This window comes from Syngnathus leptorhynchus, chromosome 18 (assembly GCF_054491065.1).
Source record: "Syngnathus leptorhynchus isolate UIUO chromosome 18, UIUO_Slep, whole genome shotgun sequence".
Classification (NCBI taxonomy): domain Eukaryota; kingdom Metazoa; phylum Chordata; class Actinopteri; order Syngnathiformes; family Syngnathidae; genus Syngnathus; species Syngnathus leptorhynchus.
In genome coordinates, this window is record NC_141212.1 from 7,321,441 (window position 1) to 7,335,934 (window position 14,494).

General features: G+C 42.6%; 2 protein-coding genes across 4 annotated transcripts; one reads left to right on the top strand and one right to left on the bottom strand.

The window, feature by feature from the left end:
* Positions 1 to 219: 219 nt before the first annotated feature.
* On the bottom strand, positions 220 to 5,410 carry LOC147042711 (uncharacterized). Of its 2 annotated transcripts, none has more exons than XM_085937700.1 (21): positions 5,272 to 5,410; positions 5,118 to 5,176; positions 4,966 to 5,052; positions 4,733 to 4,851; positions 4,525 to 4,665; positions 4,401 to 4,463; positions 4,160 to 4,324; positions 3,873 to 3,975; positions 3,538 to 3,758; positions 3,309 to 3,465; positions 3,024 to 3,235; positions 2,842 to 2,956; positions 2,482 to 2,699; positions 2,287 to 2,401; positions 1,981 to 2,150; positions 1,815 to 1,912; positions 1,382 to 1,512; positions 772 to 961; positions 555 to 696; positions 386 to 485; positions 220 to 315 (listed from the first exon to the last, which is right to left on the bottom strand). In XM_085937700.1, the coding sequence occupies exons 1-21, from the start codon at positions 5,292 to 5,294 to the stop codon at positions 245 to 247; spliced, it is 2,700 nt and encodes an 899-aa protein (XP_085793826.1). In that variant the 5' UTR covers positions 5,295 to 5,410; the 3' UTR covers positions 220 to 244. The 2 variants fall into 2 exon arrangements, with proteins under 2 accessions (XP_085793826.1, XP_085793825.1); XM_085937699.1 differs by having other exon boundaries at positions 4,160 to 4,327.
* An 894-nt stretch (positions 5,411 to 6,304) lies between these two features.
* Positions 6,305 to 8,996, top strand: LOC147042712 (delayed-rectifier potassium channel regulatory subunit KCNS3-like). Of its 2 annotated transcripts, XM_085937702.1 has the most exons (3): positions 6,305 to 6,429; positions 7,087 to 7,287; positions 7,390 to 8,996. In XM_085937702.1, the coding sequence occupies exons 2-3, from the start codon at positions 7,091 to 7,093 to the stop codon at positions 8,576 to 8,578; spliced, it is 1,386 nt and encodes a 461-aa protein (XP_085793828.1). In that variant the 5' UTR covers positions 6,305 to 6,429; positions 7,087 to 7,090; the 3' UTR covers positions 8,579 to 8,996. The 2 variants fall into 2 exon arrangements, with proteins under 2 accessions (XP_085793828.1, XP_085793827.1); XM_085937701.1 differs by having other exon boundaries at positions 7,087 to 8,996.
* The last annotated feature ends 5,498 nt before the right edge of the window (positions 8,997 to 14,494 follow it).

Sequence of the window (14,494 nt, forward strand, 5' to 3'; positions counted from 1 at the left end):
AAAGTAGAGGTCTACTTTTAAAGCCCAAGCCTATTGAGCTACTGACACAAGGTCCCACAGAAATTGATTAAGAGTCTAAGTTAAGTAATTTTCAAAGTGGCCATTTCACACAACTTAAAATTTGTATACAGTTCAGACAACTGTACTAATATTTTACTTTGTGACAAAAAAAAAATGCATTAACTGTTCAAAGTGCGATACAAAAGCACTACGGCAATGTCATGTTTAAAAGTAACTTTTATTGTCAATATAAATTGATGCATCCAGACGACACTGATGTGAGGTCTTGCACATTGGAAGCAGCTCTCTTTTGAACTAAAACAAGAGGGGGGGGGGGGGGTTAAGTAATGGCACATTGGGAAATGACAAACAAATCTTGTCCTACCTTTATTTCTTTTGTCTGGGTTGTAACATGACCTTTTCTTACATCCTTCACTCAGGCGATTTCGGGAATCACACATCACCACATCGCAATGGACATAGAGCTGCAATGATTCAATAGTTAGTCTGCCACATTATGAATTTTTGCATTCTAGTGGACTGGGACAAACTACCTGCTTCTTCAAGTTATTCTTGTCTTCTGCAAAAACAAACACACGGACCTCAAAGCGCTTTACGTGGGATGGATACTCCACTCTGTAATTTTTCTGCACAGGATGGAAAATCACCTGGTTTGGGTCCACTGGATTCGGACAGCTGGAGAAGACAATCATTTCAAACAGTAATACAACCCAACCAAATGTAACAGTTTGAATAGTTTCTCATCTCTACCCTTTTATAATCAGATTCCATCTGGGCTGGGATCTTTTGTCCTTGTCAACTGTGGCCCAGCAAGTCTCCAATTCCAGTGACAGTTCCAGGTTGGTTGATCTCAAGAGCTCCACCTCAAAATACAGGGGCTCTTGCAGGTACTTCGAGATGGGGTAGTCAGTGACGCCATAAAATGAACTGTAGGATTCATCTGTCGGAGAGTCGGATCATGTTGACAATCAGAGAGACAGTTTATAGATTTGGCTCATGTTTATAAAGTAGGATCCATTGCTTCTCTTCTGTGTAGATGCTATAAATGTATTAAAGTCATGGTTAGACTCTGCTCGTATTGGGGTCAAATACTGCAGTGACATGTCAAACTGTTCAAGATTGTTTGGCCTTGGCATATCTCTATATGCTCAGTGCTATTTTAGTACATCTTTTGTGCTCACCATTTATTGACAAGGTCATTGTGACCGCAAAAACATTAATGATAGGCCGGTATGATGCGTGCCAGGGGCTTTAACTTGCCAAAGAGAGTCATTATTTTCTCTATAAACAGCCCAAGGATAATATCATTTGACCAGATTTATTTTTTTACCCATTAGAAATTTAACAACTTGTCACATACCCTCAGAAAGCCTCAATACCACTTGCAGTTCATCTATTCCGTTTTCAGCATCACGATCAGTCCGGCGATGTTTGTTGTGGAAGGCCAAGGAGCGATTTGTGTTGATGTCGTAGTAACACGAAACCCTTAAGCTGGTGGTGGGATGGGGTGAAAAATGTCTGATAAATGCTATCAAATGGAGGTGATCTTCAGCTTTTTATAGCTACAATGACTTGTAGAAAAAATAATCTGGTTTTATTACTTCATGTAAATTTTTTAATAGTCACTTTGGCACACTACATGTCGTGCACTATGCAAGGTTACAGAGAAGGTTCTAATAAGTCATCTTTATGTGCACGAGGGGTTTAAGTAAAGGACATTTGAATGTTGTATAGTACTAGTCATCACTGACATCTTTTTAAAAAAAATAAAATAGGGGGGTTTTGAAACTTACTCATATTCCGGTTCGTCATCTGAGCCATTCGTTTTACGTGTTTCAGGTCTGTGCGGCAGGGCAATTTCATTCTCATACAGCATAGAGTGGGAAACGAACTTAAAAGGGAGGTGGGAAAAATAAGTCAGATCGCTGTTCTATTGTAAGGGGTCAGTCAGGATGTTACCTTCCGGGTGGTACCGCAGGTGTTGCCAGTGAAGACAAAATAGGCGAAGCGGTCGTCACTGTAGGCAGGGCTACAGGTCGGGTCAAGGAGGGTCAGCTCACTGGGGTTCAGGCTGGGGACAGACTCTAGTTTGACGGCAAGCGCTGTCATGGTACCATTGGGAAGACACTCTTGGGAGGGCGGGGGGGGTTAGGTCAGTGATGTCTCATCAATGAAGTTGTAAAATAAACTTAGATACAATATTCTCCATGTGTAGTCTCACATTTGTATGAGCATTACGAACAAGCGTCACCATTCAAAACTAACCTGTGAGTGTTGAGGGAAAGAGACAAGTCAAAGTGAAGTCGTTGACATTATGGTCAGTTTCTGGATTCATCAACGTGACATCAAGTCTGCTTCGGATGTTTGACTTCTCAATAGCCTGCAGTAGAGAGGAAAGTTTTGAACATTTAATGGGCAAGTGTTGGGATAACTTAGAAGTCCCAAGACTTAAATTCATACCTCATACACAACATCAGGAGATGTAAATGGCACCACTACACTGAAGTGTGTTCTATTTCTGGTAAAGCTGTATTCCTGAGCCAGACTCTGGGTCAAAGTGCGTTTACCCAGACGAGTTTGGAAGTTGTGGCCTTGTGTTCCGTACTTCACAAGAATGTAGAAGTTCTTGGAGTCACAGCTGCCAGCAGCTAAAGGTTGGACTACAGTGGAGCTTGGAACTAAAATTAGAGATGTTTAAAGGAGTTTTAGACAAGATTGCTGTGATTCTCAATTATAGCTATTGGGAGAATTGGCTAACATCTGTATGCTCTTCTATTATCTTGGCTTTGATATTCATTCAAATATTTAACATGTACTCACCTACTGTAGCCAATTCAGCTTCCAGAGACGCAGTATGACTAAATACTATGAACTTGGGCAGGACCACCAGGCCAAAAAGCAAGCGTAGAGAGTAGGCTGTAACCCCTGCTTTTATCTAATATGAGAGGTATTACAAATGTATTTATTCATTCATTTTCCTGGCATACGAGTGCTTCACTGACCTCCTGTTTGACGACACGGTCCGCAAAGGGAACTTGGAGCAAAATGAACTTTAAGCTGCTGTTATTTGGGCGGCGCTCCTGCACATTGAATCCTCGTTTAATGAGGTCTGAGACAGACAAGACCTCATTGTCGAAGGTGATGTTGCGTAGAACGACATCACCCGCCAAAGGCCCCATTATTAGTTTGAACACCTTGTTCTTTGGAATAGTCTCTGTTGGAAAGAAAGTTTCAGTCCATCCTGTGCGTGTGTATCCTGCTTTTGATAGTTTGACAACAAGACTCACCGTCTTGAACTTTTAAGGGTTGATGCTCTGCTGGTGTCACAATTGGTTGGAGCACTTTGTATCTCGTGTCCTCATTTGTGGTGCCCTCAATCCACAGCAACTCAAGCATAGGCTCAACCACATAAGAAATAAAATACACATCATTCTGGACAAGACTCTGGAAAAAAAGAAAATTAAATACCAGTTAGCAAAACACGATTGGTTTCAAAGTAGTATCATTGCGTCAGACCATAAAGAAGCCGCCAGGTGCCCCAATCGGAATTTGGACCATGATGTACATGTTGTCCACAGTCACGTTGTACCGACGGGCCGACACCTCATCGGCATCTAGCCTCCTTCCGTCCACACCAATATGGACCTCCAGAAGTCTGAACTGGCTGGAGGAAATGAGCGGGTCGATGCGTGTGGGTAAGATCCAGCTGATCATGTTCTCCGTAAAGTAAATGCTTCCTAGAAGCGGGGGGGGGGAAATTAGGAGTTACAATCATGATGGCAGCATTTTTAATAATAGACAATATAGCACACCCAGAAGATTCACATTTTCTTTAAGTGGCTCGCTATTACCTTCTTGCTGCGGACAAGCAGCTGCAGCATCAAGCTTGCTTTTCAGCCACTTCTTTTCAAAGATAGTAGAGGCTTGCAGCACAGTCATGGGTACTCCTGCAACCTGGTGCAAAAAAAAAAAAAAAAAAACAAAAAAAAAAAAACAGAAAAAACCCCAGTTTGACAGTTTTTTTTTTTTTTTTTGAACATGCAGCCTCACTTGCAAATTCCTGGTTTCTAACACATCTGAAAATGACTCACAGCTCACCTTGTGAGCATCACATGTCCAAATCCCACATTAAACTCACATGTTGTATGTACGTCTCAGCCGCAGACTTGGAACTTCGTAGAATGAGTCTCGTGGCAGTGTTGGCAACCCCGTATCCACCGTTGTGGGCCTCCTGTGGAGTCATCTTTTTCTCCTCAGGCGTGAAGAACACCAGCAATGACATTCTAAATCCAGAGTCAATCAGCTTCTGGAAAAAATGTGTATGTGTGGGGGGCACTTTAATGCATAAAGATGTTCATGCAACTGAGAATTCATCTGACCATCTCGGGAGCAGTAGGGTACGGCAGGGCGTAATCATTTGGAACGGTCCTTTTCACTGAGACCTGGAAATGAGGTCATGGCATAAGTGAGGAACAACTTCTGTAGTGACCATTCCTGGCTTACCTCCATATAGTTGCGATCACAAATGATTTCCCTGGAAGACTCCAAGCTGTAGTGGCAAGTTTCAGCCACCTGGTACACGTCATCTTGAGCCACGGTGTTGGAAAAAAGCCTGAGATTTATCACTGTTGTGTACCCATCCCCCTAGAAGACAAATTCACATTTGTTAACAATCATGTATATGTTGGCTGGAGATCTGCATTGTGTCTACCATGTTTTGAGCAAAACAGTTGTGAAGGGAAGCATAGATTGAGATGGTTCCTTGCTTATGTGACATACTGAAACCACATCGTGTTGCCAAACTTTGTGTAAGCTTAATAGCAGAGTTACCTGAAATGAAAACAAACCCTGTAAACTCAGACTATCATAAGTTTGACACTTGAATCATTTAGACAAAATGGATATCAAATGGAGGGGAGGGGAGCAGCATGTCTCAGAACTCACCAACAACGACAGAAACCTCCAGAAATTGTCCAGGAAGTGGTCTAACATCCACCCTCAGGATATTTCCCAGGCATTTTGTTTTAATATCTAGGATAAAAAAAATAATTGGAAGAACAGCACAATAGAAAATAAAAGTAATACAATTAACTTACTTGGTGAGGACATCTTTTGGGCATCTACATTTCCAAGTAAAGAAAGGAGACAAAGCCACCTGGAAAAGACAAAATGACTCACAAACCAGAAGAGCAAATTGAAGGGGAAAAAAAAAAAAAAAAAAAAAAGAATAAAAAGGGAACTGCTACAAACCAAAGTCCAAAGACAGCAGCCATGGCACAAACAAGGGTAACAGACAACCACAGTGAGCCTGTTCTTGCAGCTTATAAGAATGTTTGGGGTGGGGCCTCTGAGCCTTTCACACAGAAAGAGGAAGTGGCTGGTGCACACAGGTGAATCATATCAGAGTCTGATGGACCTCAACGCTCCTAAAGGCCTGATTGGACGTATGAGTCGCGTTCTAGGCCCTTTGAGATGAGGCCAACTCCTTAAAACATGAATGTTATGGCACAATGATGTCCCAAGAAACATTTTTATAGGTACATTTCCATTTCAAAACTGTTTTGGATGTCGCATCGCGCATGAAGGCCTGACTGACACTTAAACTGCTTGACACCTCAACATAATATGAATATTAGTGGGTGTCACAGAAGGACACTTGGCAAGGCGGGGGAGGGCTGCCTTGGCTGAAGTAATTCGTCACAATTGTGGGCTTCACTTGTCGCTGTTAAAATGCACATAAATGTCCGCATTCAGAATTGATGTGGGGTTTTTTTTATAGATTGTAACCTCGCTTCCATTGGCTATGTACTATGCGTCAGGATCTGCATGGTCACTTGTTGCTAAGCAGAAATTTTGGGGCACAATCAAACAATGCTGAAAACTTTAAAAAAAAAAAAACAACTCTCACCTGGCCCATCACTCAGTTGCCCCATACATGGGAGACTGAATTTAGAAACAACTTTTCCTTCTTTAACAATGAAAATAGAATAATCAAATTGGAACAAAATTATCATTTTCAGAAAAGTCAGAAAAAATCATTTGGTGACACTTGATGACACAATGAATGGGCAAGAAATCCAGACACATGACTATTTTTATATAAGCCATTAAAAAAGTTAATTTTCCATAATGTATCCTCCATAAAAACATCAAGATGAGGTTACATGAACCGTGACATCATCCACACATCAGCAAGCCGCTTCCTCCCTCACTCCCTCACTCCCTCCATCCCGGCCCCTCCCTGCACACTGTAAAAGGGAGCAAAGAACCGCCGTGTCCCGCTTCCATCTCCTCTCCGTCTACCCTTTGTGAAGTCTCCGCTGCTGCTCTCAGGGCACCAAGCCCAGAAACCGGACCAGAATGTGACTGCAAAGTTTGATTTGATGGAAAGTGAGCGTTCCAGTCCTGGTAGGTGGTCACCTTGAAAATTAATCGAATTTGTCATGAGTGTGAACCTGCAAGGAAAACATGTTGCTTTTATAGAAACGTGCATGCAAATTGAGTTTCCCTCACAGTTGAATGACGTTGACATGCAAAAAACAAAGTGTGCGGGTTTGATTCCACCTCCGGCCCTCCCTGTGTGGAGTATGCATGTTCTCCCCGAGTCCACGTGGGTTTTCTCCGGGCACTCCGGTTTCCTCCCACGTCCCAAAAACATGCTTGGTAGGCCGATTGAAAACTCTAAATTGTCCCTAGGTATGAGTGCGAGTGCGCCTGATTGTTCGTCTCTGTGTGCCCTGCGATTGGCTGGCAACCAGTTCAGGGTGTCCCCCGCCTACTGCCCGATGATGGCTAGGATAGGCTCCAGCATGCCCGCGACCCCCGTGGGGACAAAGCGGTTCAGAAAATGGATGGATGAATATATTTTCAATTCAACTTGTTGCCTCTGGAATGCAAAGCCTCGGCTGGTAATCCAGTTGATCTCTCCAAGAAGTGACAGTTTGTCTTGCCTGCTGCTTTTCCCTGCTTCAAGCATTTGCCGTGTCTGTGTGTGTAGTATTGATTTCTCTCCTTCAGAGAACTAATGTATTCGACACTAACACAGCACTCTCTTCGTGTCCTCAGGACCATGGGCTATGGGCAAATCCTCCACAAAGGCGGCTACCATGAGCAGCAGCTTCGTCTCAATGTGGGAGGACTTCGCTTCGAGGTGGACGAAGACACCTTGCGGCAATTCCCGCATACGCGTCTCGCCCGCCTGCTGCACTGCCAAAGCGAGACGGCCATCCTGGAGCTGTGTGATGACTACAGCGCCACCGACAAGGAGTACTACTTTGACCGAAATCCGAGAGTGTTTCTCTGTGTGCTCAACTTCTACCAGACGGGACGCTTGCACATGATGGAGGATGTGTGTGTGTTTTCCTTCAGTCAGGAGATTGAATACTGGGGCGTGCAGGAGTTCCACCTTGCCAACTGCTGCAGCGACTGGTTCCACGAGAGGAAGGAGTACATCCATCACCGGGACTGGGATGCCAGGAGTGAGGACGGCCGGCATGCCAGCTTCAGCTCGTCCCTGGCTGAGCTCTCAGCGCTGGATCAGGACCTGGCCAAGTTTGAGGGCACGTGGTGTGCCGAGTTGCGGAGTTACTTGTGGCTCAGGCTGGAGGATCCGGGTCACTCCCGAGCGTCGAAGATTATCGCCTTGGCGTCTCTTAGCGTGGTGCTAACATCCATCATCGCCATGTGTGTCCACAGCATGCCCGAATTTCAACATGTGGATGACAATGACAAGCCCATCGAGGACCCTGTCCTCGCCATTCTGGAGGTGATCTGCATTGTGTGCTTCTCCACCGAGTTCATCATCCGGCTGATCGTGGCCCCCTCCTGCTGGAAGTTTCTCTGCAACCCCTTGAACATTATTGACATCGCCTCCATCCTTCCCTTCTACGCCACCCTGGCTCTGGAGAAGGCCGACGAGGAGAGCGCAGAGGAAAACGAAGACATCGAGAACATGGGGAAAGTGGTACAGGTTCTCCGTCTCATGAGGGTCCTCCGAATCCTCAAACTGGCTCGGCACTCCATCGGGCTGCGAGCATTGGGTGCCACAGTGCGTCATAGCTACAACGAAGTTGGCCTCCTCCTTCTGTTCCTCTCCGTGGGCATCTCCATCTTCTCCGCCCTTATCTACTTTGCGGAGAAGGAGGAAGAAGACACCGACTTAGGCACCATTCCAGCCGGTTGGTGGTGGGCCACGATCACCATGACAACGGTGGGCTTTGGGGACACGTGCCCTGTGACCCTGGCGGGGAAGATAGTCGCCACAGTGTGTATCATCTGTGGACTTTTAGTAGTGGCCCTGCCCGTTACCATCATTTTTAATAAGTTCTCCAAGTACTACCAGAGGAACCAAGCCATGGAGAGCCAGTGTATCACCAAACCTGAGAGACAGGACCCTGAACTACCTTACTACAACATCAGGGACTTGTTCACTGAGAAGGTGTATCCGTTCCTCGGGGGCATCACTCTCAAGAACAGTGTAAGCAGCGTTGGGGAGGACACGGACGCCTCCAGCTTACAGGACATCGACATGTACAATGTTGCTATTTGTGAGAACTAAATTGTGGTGGTGTAACTGATTCAAATTGGAAACATCGTTTACTAGATGATGCACATCTCTAATATAATAATATCATCATCTTTTGATGAGAGAGAGAGAGAGAGAGAGAGAGAGAGAGAGAGAGAGAGAGAGAGAAATTACACTTTATAAAACCAGTTTTATTCTCTTTTATTCTGTATATCTCAGAAAACTGTGCTTTTTCTCTTTCTTGGGGGGGCTTAAATGAATTAATGATGTTTATATTAATTTGATTAGATAATATTGATATCAAACATAAGTGTATTCATTTAGGTCAAGCTTGGTCACGCAACAAATTAAACGTGATTCAATGTACCTACGTATTCCCTGCAACAGTTACTTGTATTTTTTTTTTCCTAACGGGAGAAGAAAAAAAGCAGCAGCACTAAAACATACAATCTCTTCCACCCACTAGGGAACAACCTGAACCTTGCTCTAGGGCCTGAAAGCCCATTTTCTGCTTGAGAAAACTGCAATGATGCATGCAGCGGGATCCTAATGTTCAATGGTTTTTTTCTGAGTAATCTCCTATTGATTTGTGCACTCGCTCAGAGTCCCGACTCCAGAGTTTGGCCAATGACAAAAATCTACATTTAATCATGACACTGCACTAATTGCATGAAGAAACATTAGAATACATTCAGTCCAAGGCAATAGTCGGTTTTGGACAGCTGCTTTTCTGGGAGGGGGGGGGCATGCTGGGCCATATTTTATATTGAAATAAACAAGACACGCCTTGCAAAAACTTGATTTAAAGTGTCCCGCATCATTCAAGGTGATTACATTAATGATTTTCTCAACTCGGGGAGAAAACATAAACTTAAAATGAAGTGAAAGTGATGCTACCTGACAGTGGTATTGATTAACTCTCCCTTCATGTTATATTCTGCTTGAATAAACTGTTCTACCAAAACTAGCATGGATAGATAAATAAAAACCAATTATTGCATACTACAATATTAAAGTTAAACACCTGTAACATATAGACCTAAGCGTAATTAAATCTGATGCAATGGTTGAGAACAAATGTAAATTACCTGCAAAGGTCAAACTTGCTGTGTCAGCACAAATATCAGCGTTGCCTTAATGACCCGTATTTCTGCTACAACTTCACGCCTCCAGGGCTGTATTTTATTAAATGAAACAGTGGGCTTCTTCACAATAAGGCTCAAGTGACATGTCATATTTTTATAAACTTCAATCAAGTTTTTATCCTCTTCAGAGGGTGGAAAAGGAAAGCAGTGAGGTGAAAGGCGCAAAGGTACAATTGAGTTTCTGTCAGCTAACTTGTGCTTTATTTCACAACAGGTTGCACCCAAAAAAAATCAGTAACTTTTATTTAAGCCTTTTCTTCATGGGGAATCATTGTGAACACTGTATTTGCTGCTGGACTGATTTGCAGCAGCTTGATGCTTGTCAGGCTGCAGTCAGGAAGATATTAGTGTTGTTTTAAGAGAGACATCTTTATAGACTTTCATGACTCATCAACAACAATTTTTCCAAACAAGAACATCCATCTCGTCTTGGGAATTCTCATATGACAAAATGGACTTTTGCCCAACTCATATTTGCATTGTTATGCGGTATCTCATTGTGTTCTTATTGTGAAACAAGCACTCCATTATGATGACATAAATTGGCAAAAATAAAAATAAAACATATATATATATATATATATATATATATATATTTATTTATTTTTTTTTTTGCCAATTTATGTCATCATAACAACAAACAGTGAAGCATATAAAACTGCCACCAGGCAAGTCCAAGCCTTTGTGGATTTATATGCTGCAGGTACTGCACATGTGGGAAACCGAGTATGAAGACCATGGATTGGACGGGAAACTCATCTATATATCAGACCAGCACATTGCTGTGGGGATTAGATAAGAGTCATATATTCAGAATTGTCCACATTAGAGAAGACCAATAAGTCACCTTGTTCACCTTACCTTGGACTCTGGGTGACTCCTCCCGTTAATGACATGGGAATACTGCCGCATTTCAATTAGCTTCGGTGCCCATTCTACATTATAGTGATGTGAATTCTAGTTCCGTTTAGGTGAACTGAATCTTTAGAATCAGTTCACTCAAAAGATTCGTTCAAACGAATCTTTCAACGAACCGTACCCCCCCCCCCCCTACACACACACACACACACACACACACACACACACACACACAGAGCGATTCGTTTTTTTTTTTTTTTACAACACCCTGTGGAAACACCCCATACACATCAAACAATACAACTACAAGCGCCCCCCCCCCCCCAAATTATTATATATAATAATAATTGGCTTGAGTAATTAACACATTTCTTTCTATAATATAACACCTACACTGATCCGTTGGCAACAGTCTCTCACCTGGTCGTGAACGGGAAGTTGCGTCACTGACTCGTTCGTGAACGGGAAATTACGTCACTGACTCGTAAAGGCCCTCCTCCATCTATCACTCGCTGCTGATTGGTCGTTCGCGAAGATTCACGAATGAGTGACAGACAGCATTGCCGCTATGCCATTGCCAGCCGACACACGTTATCCCGACATTGATGTTTTAATCTTGTATTTGTTGGCTTGTAGTTGATGGTGTTATTATATCAAATATGTTTGTGTTGGAATAAAAGGTTGGAAAAAAATTATGCCGACATTTGTTAATTTTGGGGACACCAACTCATATAACAACGTAAAACACGTATACATATTGTCATATAAAGCAGTTAACCAAATGTCAGATTTTTATGTTTTGTTTGGCGAATATAAAAACAAGGAATAAAACACTAGACAAGTGAAAAATGTTTATTAAAATAATAATAAAAATAATAATAATTTACAAAAGTACATCTCAAACCAGCAATCTAATGTGAAACTGCAGTCGATATATTGGATAACAATATTTCAAGACTTAAGAGTTTTTATTCGCCATGTTTGAGCGTGCCAAACAAGGAATTTGATTTCGGTACATCACAGCCTCTGTTCAACATTGAGATGACTAACAACACTCTGACGAGACTCTGACAAATGACAAAAATTTTCAAATATTCCCTGATCTTAAACTCACAGGAGGGCAAAGAAAAACTCAAAACTCCAACTCGGGGAAATGAGAAACCTTGAGAAGAGACCACAGATGGGAGGATGCCTCTTCCAGGACGACCAGGCTGCAATGGATGCAGAGAGGACACAGTACAAACAGTGAAGACAATTCAAAAAAATTATTTAGGCATATATATGCATACACGTTATATAAAACCTACTATAAGTAAATCGTAAATCTACATTCTTGCTTACATAGTTCACGCAAGGAGACGCAACATGTTCACTGACTGATCCGTTGATGCACGTAAAGGCAGTTTTACCCATTGACTCTTTTGCGAACGGGAAAGTCAGGATTCGTTCCCTCACTGATCCGTTCTCACGATGAACTGGAAATGCGAATCACTCACTCACTGATTCGTTCACTCACTGATTCGTTCACTCACAGATTCGTTCACTCACAGATTCGTTCACTCACAGATTCGTTCACTCACAGATTCGTTCACTCACAGATTCGTTCGTTGGTGAACGGGAAATGCAATTCACGACTCGTTCGTGAACCGGAAGCTAGGTCATTTTCTTCTTCGTTTTGTTTTACGGCGAGGTGGCACCAGCTTCAATGGGCATTACCGACACTTACTGGTTGAAGTCATATGTACTGAAAAAAGAACGAATCACTTTAGGAAGTGATTCGTTCACTCTCGCACACTGAAAAGAGTCGTTCTTTTGAACGAATCGTTCACGCACGAGCCAACACTACTAGATAAGCGTCGTTTGTCAAACAAACCAGCAGAACCACAAAATACAAACTCTTGTGTGAGTGGCCTCCTGTTTCACTTTCCACCAGACAAATTAACAGCAACCAATTCACATTACCGCTTTATCAGATGAACTTGTGCAAAATGGTTCAACAGTGTCCCCCCCCCTCTCTCTCTCTCTCTCTCTCTCTCTCTCTCGCTCGCTCGCTCGCTCGCTCGCTCTCTCTGTTAATCACCGGCCCGCACACATTACACGAATGACGAGATACGCATTTGTGTAATGGCTTTATGAGTGACAGAGGAGCTGAGCGATGCTGGACAGGCCCCAAATGACCATGAAAAGTTGCTGGGCTGAAAAACGTTTAGTTCATAGCTCATCCTGCTGCTGCGGCGGCTCTTAGCTGTGATGATGGAACACTCGCTATCCATGGAGAGCTACAACGGCCAGAGCAGGAATTTAATGGAGGCAGTAAAAGAGGGCAGGCAGAGCGGGCCTCAGGCGTAGAATCCTGCTAATGAGTCCCAAAGATTAGAGGAAAGTCACAGGAGAAACGTGGTCATCTGCATGACAACATCCCTCAAAAACCTTTGGATTGATTTGAATTGATGAATCAATGGCCAATCACCAATTCAAGCCTTCCCCGAAAAATACAATTTGTTTTGCACAGCTCAGCATGTATCATCAAGTACTAGCCTTGCAATTGTGTCCACTCAGCCTTCGGGAACATCAATAAATGGCTGTAATTAAAAATCAATGACAATATTATGGCTTTATTGAATTCATAAATGTCTTCACTGCAGCCCAGTCTATGTTATGGGTTTATGCACTGTGGGTTTTCATCTCACTTCACTTTGCAGTTTTACCCTAGTGGCCATTTGTCTTCACTGCGCCTCATCTAAGGAAATTTCAACAATCAATACAGACTGATGGAAATCATCAATCATTAACTTAATGGACGATGATGGTGTTATGACCGCTTGCAGGCAACTAGTGCATACAAGAAGCTCTGTAAATAATCCAAACTTTTATAAGGGTTTATTTCGATTCTCTTGAAAGGTTTATGTCGCTGTCATAATATTGGCCTATGACGACACCCTAAAAAAATCACAGTGATTAAAGCTAATAAATGCAGCAAAGTAAGGACACGACACTCTCCCCCTCCACCTCAAGGTTGCTTCAACCATAACATTGCCAAGTATGAGCTTGACAGAGTGTTGTGCTGCCTTATTTTAATGGACATTAAAATGGCCAATGTGAGACCAAGAGCCAAAGACATTGTGTCTAATTGGCCACCACATTGCTGGTCAAGCCCCCCCCTCCTCCTCCTCACGATGACTGTGTTTGGTCATTGAGATGACCTTGTGAATAATTGATCTGGACTTTTTTCTCTTTTTTTTAGCCCATGTTGCCGCAATGAGTTCGAATTTGTGAAGATTAATATGGGTTTATTTAAAAGTTGGATAGAAGTTTTAGCTAACTTACTTTGCATTATTATGGAAAGCCGTTTAAGCATTCATTCAAAATCCTAATAGTGACCATGTACCTTCTAATACTTCGCACTAGTAAAACCTCTTAGTGCCTTTAACGACAATACACACACAATAAAAAGTCAATTGGACCAATCCTCACTTTATACTCTCTTCACCTGAACAAATAAAGACAAGGTCAGAATTTATAAGCAGTTCTAATAGAAGGGATGTTTATATAATAGTGTCATCTCAGCGTATTTATGTGAGCCAAATGTCTTGTGTAATAACACACAGGGCATAAATTGTTGCCAGCAAACTCAACTAACAGCTTTCTGTGTGCTCTCTGGGAGACAATCATTCTCATATAGATTACTTTGCATCAGCGCAAAATGGCGCAATTGATGGAAGCGTACAATAACTGAAGAGGATTTATGCCACAGTGTCTTCATTTGGGCATAGGCGAGAGTCAAAAACAAAGAAATTGACGCGAGTTGCGAAGGGAGTGGCGTGTCGTAATTTCTGAAATGGATGTTTTTATGAGTTTTATCCTAGCAGGTGGATATTCAAAAACACAGTTAATTGGTTATATTATACGTATCAAAAGTTGAAGGAGGAAAGATGGGGTCTTGTAA

Coding starts and splice junctions, on each gene's coding strand:
- LOC147042711 (XM_085937699.1), bottom strand. CDS start 5,294: ATGGCTGCTGTCTTTGGACTTTG. Junction 2,402..2,481: donor CTCCTGATGTTGTGTATGAG/GTATGAATTTAA, acceptor TCTCTACTGCAG/GCTATTGAGAAGTCAAACAT. Junction 962..1,381: donor GGTATTGAGGCTTTCTGAGG/GTATGTGACAAG, acceptor ACTCTCCGACAG/ATGAATCCTACAGTTCATTT.
- LOC147042712 (XM_085937701.1), top strand. CDS start 7,091: ATGGGCTATGGGCAAATCCTCCACAAAGGCGGCTACCATGAGCAGCAG.